This window comes from Megalops cyprinoides, chromosome 1 (genome assembly GCF_013368585.1).
Source record: "Megalops cyprinoides isolate fMegCyp1 chromosome 1, fMegCyp1.pri, whole genome shotgun sequence".
Taxonomy (NCBI): Eukaryota; Metazoa; Chordata; class Actinopteri; order Elopiformes; family Megalopidae; genus Megalops; species Megalops cyprinoides.
Genome location: NC_050583.1, coordinates 26,172,693 through 26,195,928, shown reverse-complemented (window position 1 = coordinate 26,195,928; position 23,236 = coordinate 26,172,693). Strand labels below are relative to the sequence as shown.

General features: G+C 44.1%; 1 protein-coding gene across 1 annotated transcript in view; it reads left to right on the top strand.

Moving 5' to 3' along the window:
- Nucleotides 1-23,236, top strand: part of snx29 (sorting nexin 29) — a 124,183-nt gene that overhangs the window by 11,656 nt on the left and 89,291 nt on the right. Inside the window, exons 8-14 of the mRNA XM_036534491.1 lie at nt 136-478; nt 755-873; nt 1,217-1,310; nt 1,415-1,497; nt 8,070-8,133; nt 8,691-8,819; nt 18,024-18,109. Coding sequence (XP_036390384.1) covers nt 136-478; nt 755-873; nt 1,217-1,310; nt 1,415-1,497; nt 8,070-8,133; nt 8,691-8,819; nt 18,024-18,109 — 918 coding nt within the window. The remainder of the gene's footprint in view (nt 1-135; nt 479-754; nt 874-1,216; nt 1,311-1,414; nt 1,498-8,069; nt 8,134-8,690; nt 8,820-18,023; nt 18,110-23,236) is intronic.

Genomic DNA, 23,236 nt, shown 5'->3' with positions numbered 1-23,236 from the left:
CTTTATTAAAAACTTTACCAGTTGGGATCACTAATTCCAATATATTAATACTTGTTTGTACTTATAATAATGTACAGTGGCAACAGCTCTGTGCAGTAGTATTGTCTGTGACCGGATTTGATCTTTGTTCTCCAGACTCGGGTTTGAGAAAAGAACGGCGTAGGAAGAAGAAAGTCACAAACATCATCTCCTTTGATGATGATGAAGACGGGGGAGCAGAGGATGAAGAGGAGGACATCGGCGGGAGTCTGAGGAAGAGTGAGGTGGCTCGTGGGAGCTCAGAGGAGGCCCTGGACCCCCGGCCTTCCTCGCCCGCGCAGAACGGTGGGCCAGAGCCTGGGATTGTGAGCTGGGGAGGCGCTAACACCTACAACGGGGCGCCGCTCGACACAAAGAGCATTGACAACGAGGAGGAAGATGATGACGTGTACAGCAAGAACAGGACCGAGCCCGAGGAAGAGCGAGGCAGTGCAGAACAGTGAGTCCCCCCAGATCACAAACTGGGTCACAGCCCCCCCCCCCCTGTACTGATACTGTCTTGTCCCATTGATCGAATTTTGAGGCTTGGCTTTTCAAAAAGAGTACTCGGCTATCCACTTTATAGCATGAATGTCTAGTAATGATAAATGCACTATTCAGTGCTTCTTAATTTCGCTTACATTGTATGTTAGCAAAAGCACTGAGTAAAACCTATTTCTGATAAGTGAAAGTGATAATGGTGATAATGAGCAGTGGCTCGATGTTTTTTGCTCAGGGTGGTGGTGGGAAGCCTGTCAAGTGTGTCGACGTGGAGCCCCCTGCAGGTCATCAACGACAATGACAGCTCAGACATCCTCATTCCTCTTCCCTCCGCAGACTCCTACTCTCAGCCTGGTAGGTGTCCTCCAAACGGAGCTCTCCATCTACAGTGATAGGAGATGCCCCCCAACATGCCGTGTGTGGTTTGTTGATCTTATGCCTTACACCTTAAATGAAGTACATAGTTGTTGGCCTGTTATGTGTTGTTATATGCTATAATGTGAAGACGTTACTGCTCATCAAGCTGTCAGTGCTGACACACACAGTGTTGTGATTGGACCCATGGTGTCAGGACTGAGATTCACAGTCTTGTTATTGGACCCAGGGTGTCAATACTGAGAGTCGCAAGCTTTTGATTGGACCCAAACTGTCAGCTCTGAATCTCATGGACTTGTGATGGGACCTTTCTGTGTTCCAGAGAGTTCAGTGGAGCCCCTGGGTTTTCAAGCGGAGGTTGACAGCACCAACCACGTGACGGACTCCACGAAAACAAGATCCCAACTGCTGTTCAAGTAAATCACCTTTGTCCCACTCCTCTTACTCTACAAAAAAAGTATGGGTGTGTCGTGAGTGTTGCAGATGACACCATGCTTTCCTCTGTCGCCCCTCCCCCCAGCATGGAACCCAGCCCCCCAGTCCAGAGCACATCTCTGAGCACCATGCTGCCCACCCCAGGCCTGCCGGAGTCCATGACCGTGGGTAGGTGGCCCTCACTCACTCTGCTCTCTGTTTAACGGCCTGGTGTGTATTGATGTGAGGCGCTGTGGTGGCGGAGGATGGGCGGGTCCGGCGGGGCTGGTGTCGTGTGGCGTGTGCAGAGAAGCAGAGAGAGCACAGACAGCGTGAGCGTCTGCCGCTGAGCCTCTGAGCCGCTCGGCCAAGGCGCCTTCTGCCGCCGCTGAGCGAAATGCCAAAATCCCCCCCCCCCCCGGCCAAAATGTGAGCGGGGCAGCATGACCTGTTGTTTCTGGTCTGGTGTCCTGAGGATATCCAGGATCGAGGGGGGGGTGGTGACTTTGCTTTGCTTTGGACGGAGGAAAGTACTGTGAGCACGATGAAGGAAAACGGTATCAAGCTAATGCTCATTGTCTGAAAAGATGCTCTCTTTGGGTGGTCAGGGTGAGTTGGCTGCATTTCCCCGTGTGCGCCCAGCAGGGGCAGCAGCGGGCTTTGTTGGATGCTGTAGAGGCAGATGGGCTGAATTGGATCTGATTCTCCTGCCTGAGGAATCTCCCCACCCTCACCCTGCAGGATGGCCTGTCTGCTCCACGGAGCTGATCAATCCCTGTTGACTCCTTGTGGAAGGGCACAGAGAAAGAGAGGGAGAGAGAGAGAGATGACAGCATTGTAGATGTGGTAGATTATGTACTGTCTATTAAAAAGGTTTGCCAGGATATTCAAAAAGTTTAACTAGTCAGATGTTGTAATATAAAGTGCAAAAATACACTCACTACAGGAAACCAATACAAACACTTGGTGAAGCCGCTAAGCGAATTTGATATTGACACAAGCACATTCACTGTCGTATTCTGTGAATGCAAATTGAACTGAATTGCTTTCTGTTCTCAGTTGGCTGAATTTTAGGGTGGGTTCTTGGATTTGATCATTTTTACAGAAGTGGGTTATTTCCAATAGGGTTCAGGACTAAGTAGGCACTGTGACATCAGTAGACACATACAGTATGTCAGTGTCGCATAGTGTTTAAGGAACAGGACTTGTAACCGCAAGGTTGCTAGTTTGATTCCCTGCTGGGGCACTGCTGCTATACCCTTGGGCAAGGTACTTAATCCACAATTGCCTCAGTAAATATCCAGCTATATAATTGGATAACATGTATAAAATTGTAACCGATGTCAGGCACTCTGGATGCCAGTAATGTAATGTAACACACGTAGCATGTGTGTGTTCAGCTTTTTTGAAATATCATTCAGCAACTCATGTGTTCTTAATTCTTAAACAGCCAGCATCTGAATGTTCTGTGTGTGCGTGTGTGTGCGTGTGTGTGCGTGTGTGTGCGTGTGTGTGCGTGTGCGTGTGTGTGCGTGCATGTGCGTGTGTGCGTGTGTGTGCGTGTGTGTGCGTGTGTGTGCGTGTGAGTGTGTGCACGTTCCTTCCTTCCCTCTGTGCCTGGAGCAGATGTGGCGGTAACAGCGCAGGGCTGGCTGTGGCCCTCGAGAGGAGATGATGGCTCTCCTTCCCTTGGAGTTAATTGGCGGATCCAGGCCGCTTTAATTGGAGGCCCCGTCAGCTGTGTCGATTCTCTTTGGTCATGCCGAGCCCACAAATAAAGACACAATGTCTTAGTTCCGGAGCCTTCCAGATGTCAAGACAAAGCCCTCCTTAAGCTATTTTGGTGCACTGGGGCTCGGAGGGTTATTAATAGCCGTGAGTCTGTGCGGCAGGGGGTGGAAGGATCACGGGCTGTGATGACAGTGGAGTGGAATACTGCCTGCTCATTCAGAGGACTGTGGAGGGCAAGACTCTTCATCAGGGTCTCAGGGAGCACACACAGCAGTTTACTTTCACACTGTAAAACAGGTTCATACTTTTGCTTGGCTCCTTCTGAGATCCTCAATACACTGCATGTCACCTGACCACCCTCCTCACTGTTTTTGTTCATATTTAATACTTGTGAATATACTCAATGATTTTGCGGTTTGTATTGCAGCCAGCGTTTTTTACTTTGCAGAAAATTGTATGAGAAAAAGCATTTGGAGTGAATGATCGGTCAGCTGTGTTGCGTGAAACTGAGTTTACTGAATTAGCATTAGAATTGTAGAGCATCGCACTGCCAAGGATGAAAATGCAGCCCGAATCAATTTCGTCACGCTTGCCTGAGTTCTGCGCCTCCAGTAGATGGCACTGTTGGCTTACTGTCGTGGAGCCTTTTTGTGCTACATATCAGCCGGGGAGCACATGAAATGGGCCAGGAGGTAAAATACCCTGTTTTAAGAGGGTATTTAAGAAAAAACTCAAATTGAAAGCAGGAGAGAATTGGAATGAAGTTCTCGGCGGAGGGTTTGTTTCCCCCCCCCCCTCGGGGAGAGAGTGGAGGCTTTTGCCGTTCACGTCCGTGCTCCCGTCCTTAGGCGCACCGCCCCTCTCCTGCTCACGCCGCACCACCTGGATGCCATTGATCTGGGGCTGGGGACCGCGAAGCCGTAAGTGAACCGCGGCGGAGAGCTCGTCGATAATGTGCCTGTTTATGAACCTCTGTGTCTTCACGACAACAGCGAGGAGACATAATGCCCCGTGACAGATCTGCTTGTGATAAAACAGAATGATCCTGTAAAGTGGGTCGTTAAATCCACAGGGAATTGCCCCCCCCCACCGAAAATCAAGATGACGGTGAGTAGTGGCGTATTCCAAAAGAGGTTTTGCTATGCGTTTGTTCAGGGCTGAGGTGTCCTGCATAGAAATCGCCCTTAACTGGGGCTTCATTCCCCGTATGCACATTCATCCTCTCACTGCGACACATGCTTTGTAGCCAGTGAGAGAGGTCTGGGAGAGGGTCATGCATTAGGATGCAGCCCCCAGCCATGAGCACTGCCGTGCTGGGCGGGACCCCGGCCCTGCGCCCCGCGGGTGTTGTGGGGAGCCTGTGTTTCATGCACACCGCTGCGTTCATCATGCTGCAGCATTCGCAGTCTGTTCGGGCTCCTCGCTGCATTTCCTACAAAGGGCAGAGGCGTGTGGAGGCATGCAGGGGGAGAAGATAGGGTGATGAAAAAAGGTTATGTGGCAGTATTCTGCTATAATATACTTCCTGGCTCTAAAACACACTCAGGGGCCTGCCAAGAAAAAGGGCAATTTTCGTCCCGGTTTGGTGTGATTTCAGTCTTGTAGTGTGGCGATTTCTACCTGAACAGGGTGGGAATCCAATCAGCAGCTTTGCACACATGCTCATGTTGGGCTGTGCAAATCTAGCGTGGAAACACAATGCCGTGATTGCAGCTGTCTGACATGAATTGATGCGTAAGAACTAAGGAGAGGAAACCTCAGTCAGAAGGACACAAGGTGCTAATTGATGGCTCTTGAGAGTGTATCACTGTCACCATTACACTGCTCAAATGGTGCTCAACCTTTAAAAGACAGACTGGCCATGTGACAAGCTGGTGTACTGTCCAGAGCTGTTACTTGTACATCCAGCTGCTTCAAACCACAGAGTTCCTGTGAACTCTGACCCTATGATCCCTGCTTCAGTTATTAAGCATAATGATTGAGAAAGTCTAAGTTGCAATCACATGGGCTGTGAAATTCTTTCTGCTGCCTTCTCTCAGTGCTCTCTCCAGATTAGAACAGGCTTCATAGTTTTATTCACACTGCAATGAAGAACAGCCCTCAGGCCAATTGAGAAGATGCTGTTCCATCAAGAGGGCCTAGATTTGGCTGGGGCACCCTGCACAGCTTATCACAGAGGTTAACTTCACCTCAACAACTCAGAGATGAGCAGCCCGATGATCTGCGCAATGTCTATGATCAGTTACGAAGCTTGTCATTTTGATTTAATTATTTTTTATGAGATTTGCCATTAGTCTTTAGAAAACTGATAGCCCTGTGACACTCAGAAAAGCGACTGTCGTATTTTTGTTACGTTACATATTTCTTCTATTTTGTGAAACAGGATTATTTTTTATTGCAGTTTCATTTAGTGTGACCCGCATTATCTACATTTTCCATGCTCTCTGTTTTTACCATTATTCAAGTTATTCAGGTTACATGCAGCACTAACCTCCCACCCACAGTTCACACCAGCAACCATCATGTTATTGGCCTGGTTTCTAAACCGCCACCCCTCTCTGCTACTGAGGAGCTATGTGCAAAACTTTGTGAAATCCAGCACTTACTTTCCACCAACTAAGCTAGCGGGAGGTAGTTCATTAAAAGAATTGAGTTTGTCAGGAAGTGTGCAACCTGGAACTGCCAGTCAATTTCCGAAGCTTTTCTGCCGGTCGGCCCGCCACCGTGAGAGGCAGCAGACAGCGTGAACATGACAGGGCTCTGCGGGTTACGCCACAGATTTCACGTAGGGGAGGGAATCTTCAGTGTTAGCCGCGCGCGCCTGAAGCGCTTTGCGAGAAGTGACAGTCGGATCACCTTTCCCCCGAGCTAGCGTGGACGACACTCAGACAGGTGCCGAGACCTGCGACAGAAGTGGGAAAGCGGCTCTGAGAAGGAGAAGGAGGAGGATGAGAGAGACAGGAGGATTTGTGTTCGGCGGCGGGGGCAGCGACGCGCTCTGAAGCGGGGATGGGGAGGAGCCCCGTGTAATAAATCATTCCCCGCCCGTGTGTCCGAGCTGCCATGGCGATGCGCCGGTGTCTGTTCCTCCTCCAGATGGACGCACTCGGGTGGGGAGTGGCAGGGGCGGGGTCATCTGCCGGACTCCTTGGGCAGATCCTCCACGCCACACTTTTCACAGCAGGGGCTGCATGACAGTCGCACTCAAACCCCTGATAACACACACACACACACACACACACACACACACACACACACAAGCAAGCATCTGTACCCTGACAAACAACATCCCACTGCTGGATGTTCGGCATCTTTGGGTGAAGTGGTCTCTCAGCCCATTACGGCAGTGATAATACTGCGGCAAATCAGCTCAACTTCAAGTTTGCTTTTGTAATCCAATGCAAGTGGGCTAATTATCCCAAGCTTTTGATCTTTATGCTGCATATTGATTACAGAGTAGGATTGCTTAGGGAACGGTAAATCTGCTTTTATTTAATCTTTCCCGGATTTCAAAAGAATTTGCTTCGTTAAGAATTTTTTGGTCATGAAAGAAAAGAATAACTGATAAACTTCTCCGTCTTTTCTCGTTTCCTTTTCATTTTTCTCACAACATATGCTTACATCGTCTGCTCACAGCTTCCGGCCGCTTCCAGACAGGCTAAATGGAGGGATGGGTCTGAAGAAGAGAACCCAGCAGTGACTTCCTTGTGTGTGTTCTTCCACAGTAAAGTTCTCCAAGTGCAGACTGCCCCTGCTCTTTATAAATAGCTCTGCCTGAGCTCCCATGGTGCTGCATTTGGTGATTATGGGAGGACGGAGGTGCAGACGCATTGTTTCCCGGAGACGTGCACGCTTGCCGAGCTCGCGGCATTGATCTGAGGATGCAGCATGAGAACGGCGCAGGGATAAGAGCTTTTCTGGCAGCTTCTTCTCTCCACAAGCCCCAGATCAGTAAAACCTTACGGAAAGCTCGCTTACTCGGGAGTTCTCCGCTTGTCAGTCACTTGTATGTGACCCACATCTTGAAATTTACGCTCTGAAATTGCTGCTGTATTTTGTTTGCACAGCTGTTACTCTCCTGATTGAAAACAATCATAATGGAAAACAAATCGAAACTGTAATGGGTTACTGATGTGTCTGTGGACCAAATGGACAAATTGGTCCTGTTGTACTGAAAGCCTGTACATCAGATTTCCACTATTGATATATAGTCATCTCAGCATTATTACTCATTGTTTCACCTTCACAGAAAGTCATGTTCTAATGATAGAATTATTTATATTTTGAAAATAAACAGGAGTGTTTTCCTGGCTACTCTGACATCCTCTGGTATTCACAAGCTTCTCCGGCTTTACTAGCATCTGTTTCACAAAACCAAACCCAACAGGCGACGTCTCTGCATGATCGTTTTTAGCATTAATTGTATTAGATTCAGTTGCTAGATTTAGATATTTTAAGCTGTAATTTATCAGAATGGGTACTTCATTTTATTGTTCCCGTGGATCATTTTTTTAGAAGGAGAGGGCCTTGTTTCTGAATAATTTACTTCTCTCTTATACTTGCACCTAGCCTGAACTCTGCAGGCTCAGATAATTTGCTTCTCCCTCTGTTTCCTGTCTTTCAGTACCAGGCTGTTTTTACCTTCTCCTTATATGGTGCACTTACCAGTACAGACCTGTCCTGTGTCCAACCACAAACCCACCTTACACGATGCAGCACTTTACATGTTTTGAGTGTCACCCTCACGTTAAATGGCTTATCGTGCAGGGGCTGTGAATCTGTTGGTGTTGTGGTTCCAGAAGCTTCCATGTGCTGGGCATTTGCTGTTGGGAATAGGAGAACAGGAGAGCAGTGTGGCAGTTTTGTCTCTCTGAACACAGAGCACTTGATGGGACCCACAGCGTGATTGACTCCAGGCCAAACATTTGCTTTCCAAATCTGTCACTACAGTGAGAGACTTTGTTCTGTCCTTTTTTTTTGTGCGTTTTTGTTACTGGGTGTGTTGTTTACTGATTATTTGTCACCCACAGTTGAACTACGTCAGGCGATAGTGGCCATGATGAACAGAAAAGATGAGCTGGAGGAACAGAACATGTGAGTAGAATCTGCAGTGGTCTGTGTCCATGTTTCACAGTATGTTAGCCAGTCCCAGGAATCGTAGTGTCCCAGCCCCCCAAGAAAGAGTCAAGCAGTAGTATTTCATTGTGTAAAGACCTCTCTGTAAAGCACTGGCTTACAGCTAGCGAGATGGAATGGATGTGCTTGTGTATAACTGATAATCCATGCTAGAAGATGCTCATTTTACCTCCTGTGCTTGCTCATTTGTTTACGAACAACATGAGTGGGTGTAGGTGGTACCAAAAAAGTAAACATAAAGAGGTTCAGGGGACAGCTGCACTTGAACAGTAAGTGGGACTCCCATCAGTTGAAGTACGGGCTTCCATATTGGGTCGTACTGGAACCACATATATGGCTTAGGCGCTGTCAGTGAAAACCAGGCGATCTGCAAGTGTCTGTGCAGATGGAACTGTTTAAATACGATTAGTAATAAGGCAGAGGGGAGAAGCCATCATGCAGATTGGGAGTGCTAGAGCTTCCTGGTAGCCAGTGAGAGTGACAGCAGTGTGATGTGCTGTGCTGTTATTGGTCAGGTCCCTACGTAGCTTGCTGGACGGAGAGATGGAGCACTCGGCCGGACTGCGGCAGGAAGTGGACAGTCTGAAGAAGCGGCTTGGGGAGCTGGAGGAAAGACACACTGCCAAAGTACAGGCCCTCGGCAGGTAGGTGGCGCCAAAGAGGCGGTACGAGCCACACCCTTTATTGTTTACGCAGGACAGCCAAAGCAAAGAACAAAGAGAACTTAGATCTGGGTGGGGGTTGTGTTGTTTGTACATGGTTCAGTTGTTTTAATGAATCCTCAGTTTCACAAAGACATTAATCTCTTGTGGAAATATTGCACTAGATGTGACCTTTTCATAAAGCTCCCAGCTGACTTCATATGCCTCAGTTTCCTATAAATACAGCACAGTTACCTTGATGTGGCTTTGAGCAGCATGCATCATGCCCAATTTGCCAATGCTGTCAAAGGAGCTTATACCTGGAAGATTCAAACGGGCACCGCCATTGTCAAAGTCACCAATGTTCTAGTTAAGTATCAGGCCACTTTATTTGATGCACTTTGTGAAAGACCTGGATAGGAGCATCTTCTAAGTGATGGTAATATAATGCTACTGATAATGAAATGTATCTTTGAATGAAATATGTTTTTGTGGTCCTAAGAAGATTGTGGCAGCCTATATTGATAGTATGCAGCATCCCAGAAATGGTCAGAGTGAGCAGTGTATTAACAGTCGTGAAGCCTGTTTGGTGCTAACCCCCGAAGTCAGTTCAGTGCTAACTCCATAAAGCCTGTTCATTGCTAACTCCTTACAATGCATCAGTGCCCTGAATGCGTGGTGCCTCCTTTCTCAGGTGATTTATGACACCATTTCTGCACCCTGCCACTGATCTTCTGGCAAATTTCACCTGAAGGTCACACCATGTCCAAGTTGTTAATTACCCTGATCTTACCCTCCGCTTGCTCCCTAATCCCTGTCACTTCTCATGTTGGTGGCTGTGAATGGGCTATATGAAAGAGAATCAGAGCAGAAGTGGAGACAAAAGCAGGTGAAATGCTGAGAGATGGTGCAAGACTCTTCCAGCGCTCTTCCTGTAGTAGGCATGGCAGAACATGGAAAAACAATTTTATTATTGGTTCTCCCAAATGTTTTACATCAGCTGCTATGTTAAATATTTAACTAGGCCTGTTTGTTATCATAAATTAAGGATTCAATTCTTTATAAATGCACTTCTTTGTGCCTTTATGACAAAGGCCTTTCCATGTACTAGAGCTGGATGTGAAATGTAAGAGGTTTAAGTGGTGGGGTTGTCCCTCTGGCCCTGACTCCTCCTCTCTCTGGCCATAGCCCTTCTTCTTTCTAGCCATGACTCTTCCTTTTTCTTACCCTGGCTCCTCTTCTCTCTGGTCCAGACTCCTCTCTCTTCAGCTCTCTCCTCGTTCTTGCGTCATAAAGCGTGGTGCTCCCTGGCCATCCATAATTTTGCATAGACTCAACAGCATTACTAAACCTGCAGAGAGCGGCAAACGAGAGGAATCTCTTTGATAACCGACTCACAAAACAGACCTCTCACTAACCTTTTTGCGTGTACAGTGAGGAATGCATGATTGTCTCTTATCAGGGGATGTGACTGCTGTTTTTCAAGTAAGTTGTTCCACATGGTTAGTCTATTTTTGGGAATTAAACAATAACAAAAGGAAATCACAAGTGCTGTTGAGCAAAAAGCCATGAAATATGATCACATGTGTGTGTAATGTGCAGACATGCAAATCATTTTGGCATTTTGAATGATTTCAAAAACACTAACGGAGATCTGAAGAACTTAGAAGATGTGCATCAGAATGACATTAACACATCATTATTAAAACTTAACACATGAATTGGTAAGGTTCTCAACTAAAGGCAATGAAATGAACCCTCTGAAGACTGACAGACTTTTGTAGATTCCAGACTTCAGTTGGCCTCCCTTGTCTTTGCCAGCATATCTCTGTGATGGTGTTAGGGCTTTTTCCACATGCTCCTGGGCTCTTCCCTAATTTCCCCCCCTGCCTAAAGGAAATGAGTTTATCGGACACTGACAGGGCTTTCATGCTGGACAGTGATGGATTCATGCCAGGCAGGGGAGTTGAGAGCTGTCTGTGCCAGTGCTCCTCCATATCGGTGCGAGTGACCCATAATTCAGCTTTCTTCCTCCGATTCCTTTAAAACAGCCAGAGAGAAGCTTCCAGCAAGCAAGTTTGTGTTTTCACTAAGGCTGGCAAAGTCAATATAGGAGAGGAGGAAAAAAAAAGCCCCTACTCGCTGTGTTTTTTGACAAGGAAATTTCAAGTTCAGCTCACGCAGTGGGCATCATTGATTCAAAAGAACTAAGTCTGCGTTGCTCACAATGTGGGATGCACCCAGCAAGAGCCTTCTGCCCATCCTCGTTCTGGAGCAGAGAGCTCTGCTAAAAATTTCACTCCCCCAGCACGACCCGAGATCTCAAACAGACGGCCTGGAAGGAATCCACAATCGGAAAACAGAGGTGGATTTTGGGGGAGGAGGTAGTCAGGAGGAGAAAGCATACCAAAAAAGCATGTCCAGTGGAGTGTGTAAAGGCTTTTCTGGTTTTGCAGAGTTTACCCTGACTGACATGCATATGCATTGTTAGTGGGGCTTGCATTCTCTGCCGTTTCAAAACTTGATTCAAAGCATGATTTCTGTTTGCATGTGAGTTTGGGGGGGGTGTTGTCTTAGAGTTACGTGAATCTGGATGAAATCCGATGCAAATAAATGACTTATTTCTGATAAGAGGCAGGGCACAGAGTTGTGGAAGTTTGTTCTCTCTAAGGCGTTGTTACTTAGCAGTGGAGAGCGAGAAGTCAGAGACAATTGTTCTCATCTGACAGAGATGTAAAGCTGTAAAGCAGCTATAAAAAAAGAGATGTGATAAATTGATAACCCGGAGAAATGGCTCAGAAGAAAAGGCAGTGCAAAGGCAGATCCTGTTTTTGCCTCTAGTGATGCAGACGAGGGCTGTGAAGACAAAGCGCGGTGTCCACAGGCACTTTCCTCTAGATAGATCCTGTGGAGGATGATGTTCAATGGCCTTTCTTGTTTATTATCTGCTGTGTCCTAAAATATGATATGATTCACAAACTGCGTTTGATGATTGCCATTTACAGTCTGCACACAGTCTGCGAATGATCAAGTATAATGGAATTATATATGACATGTAAACCACAATTACACAATGCTTAGAATTACTATTTACAGTGCTCCGTGAATATCACACACATTCTTTATATATTATGACATTATACATGTATGATATTTAATACATGTAAACAAGGAAAGGAAGTTATATTTTACTCCCCTAATACAATCATGACTAATAAATGTGACAAGGAATCTCTATTTCATATCGTGGTCAATGGTTTCATTACATTTCCTATTGCTTGTTTTGCAGTTTTTATATTGATTCTTTGTTAGCTGGAATTAAAGTTTTAAATCTTTTTTTGCTCATGGGATTTTGTCCAGTGTCTATGTGATCACCTGCCTTTGCAAGCCTCCCTTAAACCAGATTTCCCCAGGTTACTCTCATGCATAAACTCAGTAAACACAGTAGAAAGCAGGCAGGTGTGGTTCCCATGAAATTTGTTCTGAACAGTCTGTACACTCTACACTCCCGTTTCATACAAGCTGAGGTGTCTTTCTTCAAAAATGCCTTGCATAAAAATGATGTTTTCATTTTAACACCAGTAGTGAGATTATGGGTAAATGTTTGGGAAAGTGATTTGTACCTTCAGAGAAGTGTCTGCTGATGCAGATGAGTTCATGATGTTGCAGTGAGTACTCCAAACTAAGAGCCAAAAGCAAAAAGCATTAGGGCTCAAAGTATATATAGTGAATATAATGAGATGCTTCAGGTTTTGGGACTCATTGGTATGGATGGCAGGCTGGGTTAGCAGCTCTAGCATGGCAAGTATCATCTTGTTTTTCCACCCCAAGAGAACAACACGAGCACAGCTGCAAGGAAACACATTTGCGTTAGCAGAGATGAACAAGCTGGGGTCAATAGACAGGGTCATTGGAGTGTAAGGGAGAGACGGTGCGAAGTGTCAGTTTGCTTGCGTCTCCACTATTTGGGGGCCCTGTTGGGCAGGAACCAATCATGGCATTTCTGGCCCTGTAATTTATCAGGTGCTATTTTGCTGGGTCAGAGACCAGAGCATGTTTTTGGTATTGGATTGGTCATCCAGACCAACATCTTTATTTTATGTCATATTTGTATTTTTTAGGGGAGAGGGTGCTGAAATTGTACAGTGTCACAATATCAAACCATTAAAGCATAATATATAAGTGGGGTCATTTGACTTGTCAAATGCGGTGATTATATGTTTGAGGTATTTGCACATACAATATTCACAAATGTTTTCATTTGTGAATATTGAGAATGCAGAGTATTCTTCTTTTTATATGAATGAGTTTTACCCCAGATATGGCTAACAGCAAGGACATGTGTAGATATATTTGCTTCTCATTTTTAAACCCCCAATGAGGCCTTCACAGTTTGGGTCTATAGTGTGATGTTTGTGAGGTACACTGGCAGTTGGTCTGACGAACAGAGAGGCGTCTTCTCATTATTATGCAAGTAATGTACCCGTGGTCAGTACGCATTTGCTGTCATGTGTAGTTATTATGTTATCAGCATTACAACATCATATAGGGTGACAATGTTCTGGCTTTGTATCTAGGAGAAATCTAGTAATCCTGTAATTTAACTAGTTGCCCTTTAGGCTGTAATTGTAAAAATCTGATAGTACTGCGTCCTCAAACAGACCTTGCTCTCAGCTGAGAACTGTCTCATTGTGGAACTGTACACATCCTGTCCCCGTACTGTCGCTGTACCTACTGTATGCACTTTTGTAAGTCGCTTTGGATAAAAGCGTCTGCTAAATAAATAAATGTAAATAAATGTAAATGTAAACTATAATGTATCGTCTCTCTCTAGGTAGTTTTGCAAGTGGACACCTGCCCTTGTTCCTCAAGATCACTTGAAGGCTCCAGGTCATGCTCCAGACTGACGACTGCTTTAGCCTCTGGGCAGTTATGTTTATCATCCAGAAAATTTGCGTCTCTGTCTCCAGATCCAATATCACTAATTGGACTAATAGGCCTGGGGGAGGTTCAAATTTAGGGAATCCATTCGAACTGTCTGCTTTTAGTGAGAAAACTCCTCTTTCAGCTTCTCAGAAGCTGTGGTTTCATGTAGGGCAAATCGTGTTGGGCAGCAGAGATTTTTAAGCACAGTAGATGCACGCACTCACGTGTACACGAGCACACACTCATGCACGCACGCGCGCGCACAGACACACACACACACACACACACACACACACTGCTCTGCAGCTCTGTGCACAGGCCATTGTGGAAGTTAACCCCTGTAAATGTGGTGGCTGAGAGTGTTTCTTGTCTTTGCTCCATGTCTGGATATACAATGACCTCCCCTTATTCATTTACCGTGGCTGCCTGTATGAGTTCAGCCATATCATGATCATGTGTAACGCTAGTTTTTTGAACAACAATTTTCTGCAGTTAAGGGAAGCTAGATAAGTTTAATTTTGGCTCTCTTCCTGCTCAGTCTGAATTTTGGCTCAGCAGTGCCGAATTTATAATTGTGATTGTTTTATTATAGTAATATAATAACTTTTTACTTTTAATAGGTCCCCTGCCACCCATAGACACACACACCCACACCTTTACTCAAAGGAGGAATATTTAGGAATATTTATCCTGAAATACCCATATGTGGAGATAAAATGCAACATTAAAACACTTCATCTTTTTAAACTTTATAAACAAGGATTATCATGGGAGGGAGCACTCTCACAGGATCCGAGGTTCAGGTAATGTGGCGGGTGGGGAGGAGCACTTGCTTTGCTGTCAGCACTTAGGGTGATTTCAACAGGTGCCTTAGAAAGCTGGTGGGATGCTCATCTCATTGAAGAGAGGACAATAATAGGGTTGGATGCCTATATTTATCCTTGCTTCCAGGAAAGGTAGAAATGGAGTGGTGATGAAAAAAAATGTATCTTCAATGATATACCTACAGTAGGCATTGTTGCTTGTAAGACTGAACATATTTGATCATTTTCCTCGCATAAATTTCAGTGCTTGTTTGCCTAAGGAAGTGTGTGGGGGTGCCCTTTTAATTGTTTTGAAAACCAAGTGTTTTTTGATGTTGATAATATTATGATCCTATATTTTAATTTTTTCTTATTTTGTTTAGAGGGCTTGGTGTGCCTTGTACTTTTTCGGCAGCAGCCAATAATTAATTGGAACATGAAATTGCCAGTTTGTTTAGTGTACACAAATGCTTTCTAAGGATGGTATACCCAGGCGAGAGAGAGCCTTTTACTTCCAGTCTTGCTGTGAAGAGCCCTGGACAAATGTTTAAATGTGCAAAAGTACACGTGTACAATAAAGTAGATAGCATCTTTGTAGGGAAATTAAATTTTCAACAAATTTTCTTTCTGAAAAATGAGTTTCTCACCTTTTCTGTGAGGTTGGATTAATTTAGAGTACCACTGTGTGAGTGTTAGGGCATGATTTGCTCTGCAAATAATTGCCATGTGACTTATTAAAAAGCAAATTAACGGCAAAATTTGATACTGGAGATGCTTTTAAGATTAAGAGGTGTACAGGGTAAAGAAAAACTGAAAATTGGAAAATGCATTAGTGGATCCTGTAATTTCTTTTTATAATTTCCTTCTGACTTGTTCTTCTTTCATACCTCGAATTCATCCTGACTAGTATCTTAGGGAATTGCAAAATGCACCTGGTGAAGTCTGGCATTCCTAACCTTGGGGGCTAAAACCCTGGAGGCAAAAACAGAGAAATTCTTGAATAAAAAAATGTACCTAAATAACAAAACCATTTTCATTGAGATGGTCAGTATCACACGTTCCTGCTTGTGTGCAGCTTGCCATCTTCGCTGCCTGTAATGGCTCTCCCCAGAGGAATAAAGTTTGATTTACATCTGACATAATGTCCTGTTTTACTGACCTTATCCTTGCAAAGCTTTCATTTAATCATCCGCTGTAGCTACATTACTATAAATGCTATAAATTGTAATGGCATTTTCCAGTATTTCCTATTGGGTAAACTTAAGCCTTGATTGTAAGAAATTACAAGCACACTGTAAATATTCAGTATTGTGGCACACACTGTGTGACAGTGTTACAGTACATCCAGTGAACCTGTGAGGCAAATTAAAATGATAAAGAACACAAACAACAATCCCAAATGAGGAAAAATATTTTTGTTTTACTTCGCTGCTTTTGCTCACTGTTTTTCTCGTTCTCACCTCTAAGCCCTTTTCTTGTAGTAAATAAGTTTGTATCGTAAAAAAAAAAAAAATATGGGGGATATGTGGGGCTGCGCATGAAGTTAGGAATTGGGAAATGCATCACTTTAAGTTCATAATTCAATATTAATGCAGTGAAATCAGGACCTTGCTGTCATTTTCAGAGTGATCTCGATATAAGGTATCCCAAAATGTTTGTTATGTGGACTGACATGGCTTGCATTGGGGTGGGGGTTGTGGTTGTGCCCTGTGCCTCACGGAGAACAAAACAAACTATTCAGTCTGAAGACCCATACGGGCTGCAGGCTTAGACTTGTGTAAGTGCTGCAGTGCTGCAGTCTGGCTGTTGTGTGATGGACCTGGCATCTTATTAGCCTGTAAAACCAGATTCAATTCCAGGGGTTTGTTTTACACAAGAAGCAGTTTGGTTTTTATTTGTTTTTCATCGCAAGGGGATTGTGTGCATAGTCACTGAGAATACTCATGCTTCAGGGTGGGTTTGAGGAAATCAATCAAAGTTAATCTGAGTCATGATGCCCATATAACTGCCATTTTCATTCTCACAGGACACCTAACGTGCCCTGCTTATCACATCCCATTTAATGCACTGTAATACATGTGCAAAATGGGAGCTTTCTGTGTGTGTGTGTGTGTGTGTGTGTGTGTGTGTGTGTGTGTGTGTGTGTGTGTGTGTGTGTGTGTGTGATGCGTTCTCCCATGAGGATCCCCGGTCACTAATTACGATGCTACAGATAGCTCTCTGCCATTTTAATTGAACCTAATAAAAGTTGTGTCTGCCGTGGGGGTTTTCTCTGCTCAGGTGTGTCTCATCAATCTCCCAGAGTTCTCCTCCCGCACCTGGGGAATTTGGGACGGCCTGAATAGTCGCTCATGAATTCTGCCGGCAAATTCAAATCAAACGTTTAAAGCCCCTCCGAGGATGCATCACGCAGCTAAGGCAGTCCTCCGTAGGCTACACCCCTGGGATCTCGCACAGGAAAAAAAAAAACAGCCAAGAGAAATGGAAGAAACGTATTTATTTAATTGATTTATTCAAGTGCCACCTCTAGCGATCTCTGTTTTTTTTCACACACCCACATCAAGCCGTATGATAGCTTTGTGGAGTAATTAGGTATGTAAACATATTTACCCATGTTGCTGGCAAGTACAGTAGCAGATTAACACAGTCGATATTAGTTTGAAGACAGTGTTGCCATTCTAATTAAATGAACTGAGGCCCTGGGCCTGTTTATTTAAAGCAACCCTTTTTTAAACTCCTGACTCACTCTGTTCGATTAATCTATTCAGTATGCCCACACATCTAACTGTTGTCCATTTGGTGCCTGAATTCCTATCTATGAATGCAGTGACTTTGCAGAAACAGAACATCAGATTATTTCTTTTATTTCGTGATAATTCGTATCAGCCAAATCTTGACATGAGCTTAGAGCCTCACAGCTACTGCAGCTGTGTGTGCAATACTTAATATGTAGCAAAATCTTTCTTGACATCTCAAAGGCCTATTAATGTCATGGGTTATCTGAACTTGTGAGGGTCATAACGCATGTTTACTCGTTGGAGTAGTGCTTGAAGTGTGGCTAAGCATACAGATGTTTCCCAGAAGAGGGAGTAAAATGAAAATAAAGATGAAAACATCAAGCATAAAAATGACAGATTGACTACATATTGCAGATGTGATGTTATTTAGTCTAACCTGTGCAAAATAATGTGGAATATCTTGCAGTGTATGCCCATCTGGTATCTATGTCAAATAAATGTGTGAAAGAGCATGATACAGTCATGCTGGGAAGTCCATGATCAGTAAAGCATTTCATTTTTTGCTCTTTACGTATATGTCTCATATATTATATATCCTCTAATATTAGTATAGCGAATGTCTTGTTAGCGTGTTCTAGAACATCAGACGCTCTCTGCGTTTGTCAGCGGTCTGCGGTCTGCAGCTCTTGTCCGTCCAGCCTAGGTGCCTCTCTCTGACAGCCTGCCGTTTTGTCTTGCAGAGAGAACGAAGTGTTGAAAGTCCAGCTGAAGAAGTATGTGGGAGCCGTCCAGATGCTGAAGAGAGAGGGCGGGCAGATCAATGACGGTGAGCAGCGCTGCACCGCTCGCGTCCGTCAGAGCCCGCGGGGGCGTGGCATCCTCAGAGCACCTGTGCGGTGCCTGCTTCCTCTTACAGTCCTTACAGTCCGTGTACGCAAAAGTGCAAAAGTGATCACCCCAGCGATGCGGCAGCATGTTCAGCAGCGCGGCTGCTGGGCTCCATCATGGCAGGATTGTTGAGAGAGTTAATTTGCTGGGTTTGGAGCATGCTGATATGTCATATGCAATTTTCTTACTCAGTCAATTTATGCATTTATGGAAAAAAAGTCCCCCCATTTCTCTACTGTGTGTTGCCAGAGAAAGAAAACATGCTACTTAAAGGCTGCTCTGATAAGGTTGCTTAATCAAAGGCAAACAAAGCAACAAGGCAGATTTGTGGGGGGAAAAAAATTAATTACATTTTATTAAAAGAAATGTATTTCTAGTCTGTTGCTTTTGTGATCCTGCCCTTTCTGCGATTAAGTTGTAATGTGGTTATCAGCTTAGCCTCTTGGCTCTGGGCAGTGGTCCTTCCTCTCCAAGGCATGGTCTGTCAGTGCCTCAGGCTCAGAGAAGGGACTGATGCTAGGACCAGTGCCTGGCGGGAACAAGGCACCTTTGTCTTTGTTTTAATTGCACTGAGGTCCCTGTGGAAATCCAGTAGTGCAGCATTTTAATTAATGTCAAATTCATAGCCGTGTGCATGGAAACTGTGATTGTCAGTGACAGAGGAATTACTTTCTTAGCCTTTTTAGCACCCTAACCTTTAGATGCTGAGTTTTCTTAACATTAAAGCCCACCAAACAAATAATGATTTTTTTTTTAGAAGAAACGACATTTTCTTGTCACATTGCAGAAACAGCAACTGAATGCATTCGCAATAATTTATCTTGATGTAGGGTATCTATTTTTTGATAATCTCACATATTGCACAGAGGTTGAGAAGAAGACATGAACGCATGTGGATGTGATGAAATGCAATGAAACTGGAAAAGGTATGAATTACACACCTTGCATTAGCGGTTCAGGTTAGCATGAGCGTGACCCTGAAAAAGGGCTTCAGAGGGTAAACTCACAGGGCCAGTACAAGAACAAAAACATGCGAACGTTTGTGGACCTACAGGTACAATAGCTGCTTCACAAAAAATGTGTAAAATGATGCTTGTCATTTCACAGACAACGAACACACCTGCAAGGTATAACGTTCACCTGTGTGCTTGCATAGATACATGCCACCCCTTGTGATTTGTGGGATAGGCAAATTGGCGCATTCATTCACTTCATGCTTTGGTAGATTGGGCAAGTATGCACCTCATTTTAAGAACATCACAGTTGCTACTCTTTCATTTTTTTTTTTTTTTTTTGCAGTAACTGTATCATTAAAATCTTTATTGCTGCTGCCGATGCTAATTTATTAGAACAAAATCCCAGATGGGTAGAAAAATTGAGAACCTCAAGCAACTACTAATAAAGCCTGTTTGCACACCATCCTTATGAATTACCCACACCACTGGGCCTTTCAAGGAGCGACAGAGGCGCAGTACAAAAGGGGCTTGATGTAGATTTCCCAATGTGGTGATCATTCAGTTTTTTCCACTTTTTTTTTTAAATTTGCGCATACAGAGGAAGGACACATTAATTCCTGAAAATGTTTTTTTTTTTCCTTCTTCCTGATGTGTCTGGTTAATGATGTGCTTTGCTGCACCTGACTTTGATTTTGAGTTGCAGTTGAAAAGGGGGGCGTAACCACAGGAAATTGATCTGCTCCCACACAAAAAGGTTTGATTTTGGAAATCGTTGCACCCTGTCAGAATGTTTACAGATCATTGAATGCCATTTCCAAACTTCTCCGATCACATCATGCTCCAGATGCAATTACTGTTGCTCATTGGTTTGAGATGACACCCTGACATGTTTGGAACAATTTTGGGCGGAAAAGTGTTAATTAGTTGTAGAAAGTTTCTTTCTGGCGTCATCAGGATTTGTAGTTTTTGCCGGCTGCTTACGGCTGTCTTATGTATTGTATTTCCGGTATGACGCAGTCATAACATGATATAGATTTTGGGAGATTTTGTACTTAGCTCTTGTCACCCTCCTCTCAATGGACTGTTGTAACCTGCACTGCATGGAGAAAGTAAAACAAAAAAGCAACAATAATGGCAGCCAAAAGGCTGACCGAGCATGACAGAGCACTCTGTCATTCAGGGGATATCGTCTCAACAGCCAAAGCAGGCCCTGAGTTGCAGTAATTTCCCAGTTGTCAGTAATTAAGAATAAGCGATGTCATTTCCTGGGGAGTGTGTTAACCCTGAGCCTGATAAGAAGTAGTAACCCCCCCCCCCCCAATTTCCTCCATGATAAATGACATCTTTCCAAGTAACACAGAACTAATGTTCTTGTTCCTGCAAGGTTGTGTTTGCTGAGCAGAACATTGAGATCTGGAGGCCTGGGTTTGGGAGCCCTCTGGGGTTTACATGAGGCAAGCAGTGGGTGCCAAGGAAAGCTGATCAGGGTGACAGAGTAAACTGCCGTGAACAAGTCATAGTGGTTCATTTGTATAGTAGCTTGTTTCTCTGACTGAAGGCTGTTCTTTGCTTATATGCGTTTAGCAGTGTCTGAGAAATAGATTTATTGTTCCTATTATTTATTGTGTGATGAAAATGCAAGTTTAAGGAGGACTGTGGAAGGTTGATTGCATTATGTATTTGGCACACCCTGCTGGATTGACACTAGTTGTTAACCCTTACTTGAGGTGGCAGTATTGTACATACCTCATTTATTGTTTCAGGAAAGTGTAAGGATGGAAACAAGTATGATTTGTCACAAAATGGTTAAACGCTGTTTTTTTTAAAGGAGTGTGTGTGAAGACATGAGATAAGCAAAATTGTTTCTGTCTGCGGTGATTTGTATTGAAGATAAGCTCGAAGATTACCGGTAGTCATTTTGGAATAACTGTGCTTGAATCAATAAACATATAACATGGTGAAACACAAAAACTTTGTATGGTACTGCAGACAGACAGATGTAAAAATGTCACCTAAAATATTAGTTATATTTTCTCACAAGGTTATTCAGTTGAATGCATTGGCCCTGATTCATTAATCTTTTGAAATTTTTTTTTATTTATATAAGGGCTATGACATTTGTATCACCTTGATACTTCATGAATACTGAAATTTCTGAATAATTTCGCTTTGAATCAAGTTCTGAGTTCTTTTGATAACCGCTAGTTCCTCATATGATTTATAACTCAAATATGGTAATCAAACTGTTCACACAGCTAAATGGAAGAAAGAAAAATGCAAGAGGCAGTTCTGTCCTCCCTGTTTCCTGGTGGTGTTCAGTGTAGTCGAACTTCCATCTGTTTGGTTACTTTTGGCTAGTGTGAACCCAAAAGACTATTCTTGTGATCCCAGTGTCTGCTGCGGATCCCAGCAGAGTGGTCAGTGTTTAGATCAGTTGGTTCGAAGGAGGCAGAGCACCTTGGACCTGTGTGGCAGGAGGCCTGCTGGGTGCCCGACTTTAATTAGCATTGTGGGATATTGGTGGAACTTGGCAACTCCCCAAAGAACAGATCAGCCAGTGAGATCCAGAGTGAAGCGCTTCAAGGTTCCATACTTTTCATGATTTTATACGAAATATAAGACAGTTTTTTTTGTGTTACTTTATATTTAATAAAATAATTGGTCTGAAATGGTGCTGACATTGTACTCGCCCCTATTTCTTTAATGTTTCATCAACAGCCAACCAATCATGTGATCAGTCAGTTTGTTGACTTTTTGTAATTGGGAAACTTGGTTTCAGTAAGTGAAACAAATATGAGAGAATCGACCAGCCAAAGATTCCCTCCTGTGAATATAACTCCAAAAGACTGAATGTGATGATATGTCAGTGTGCAACCAAGCTGCAATGCGCTTCAGCACTCCTGTCACATACACCCAAGACTAGAGTTGTAAGCATAAGGCTTGTACACTGCAAAATTCTGAGAAGCGAAATTCCACATGGAACGACTCAGACCAGCAGAGCATATAAAAGATACACGTGAGCCAAGCAGGGGGGAGCCTGCAGTTATGTGTGCCAGTGAGCGACAGTGTGCACGGGACAGTGCAGTGTGCACAGCAGGTGTGCAGCATGCTAAAGCAAAACAAGTGCTCCATTCTCCTGAGGTGTTGCTGGGTTACTTTAGCATGTGATGAGTATGTGTGCAAATACACATCACGGCCTGTGACCATGAGGGATCGCCACAAAGTTTACTATGCTGTATCACTGGGTAAGTTATCAATGTGTTGCAGGTGTCCATGTAACTGGGTTTAGTTACCGTTTAAAAGCCATTTTTAAAGCGTGACACAAAGCCACTCGGCAGAATGAAACAAAGCAAACTGTCTTGCTGGATTCAGACCAGAGGGCAGGATCTGATCTGACCTCAGCATCATGTGACGCAGAGCTCCTCATCTGATTTTTCTGTGACGAGTGATGTGACGTGAGCGTGACCCAGGCTGCCTCTGGAGGTGACGGTTACGCCGGGTGTGAAAGTTGATTGCGGATGCTTTTTGACAACAAAAGCTACCTTTTGAGCCAGTTCTCCTGAAAGTCAGATTCATGTCTTTTCTCCCCCCCGCCACAATGTTGTGCTGCGAATAGAAAGGCAGTCTCTTGCTTGAATTTTCCAAGGGAATTCTGCAGTGTTTGACCCCTGGTTGATTTTATTGGTATGTAGGTCATTTCATGAGAATAAAAATGTCCATTTATAAATATCTTGGCAGACAAAATTTATCTAAGTTTATAAGTAGATTGTGGTGCCGTTTAAAAATGAATAAACATAAAAAATAGCATTGCCTCTCCTCTGGCAGCCATGCTTAATGAGAGAATTAAGAATATTTTTCATCAAGCTGCGTGAACGACATGAATAAATGCATGTTACAAATTCATTACACATAATCGAATATTTATCCCTCCTTGCCAGTTCAGCTCTGATAGACATGGCATTCTGTACTGTACTGCTTCTCAAGGCTTTGGAAAAAGGGTCGTGGTATGCTCATCCATGCGTGGTGAATCAGGTTTATTGTGTTTACTCTAGCTAATATAAGCTCCCAGCAGGTTTAGGGCTGAGCTGGTATTAAACAGAAGTTGTGTG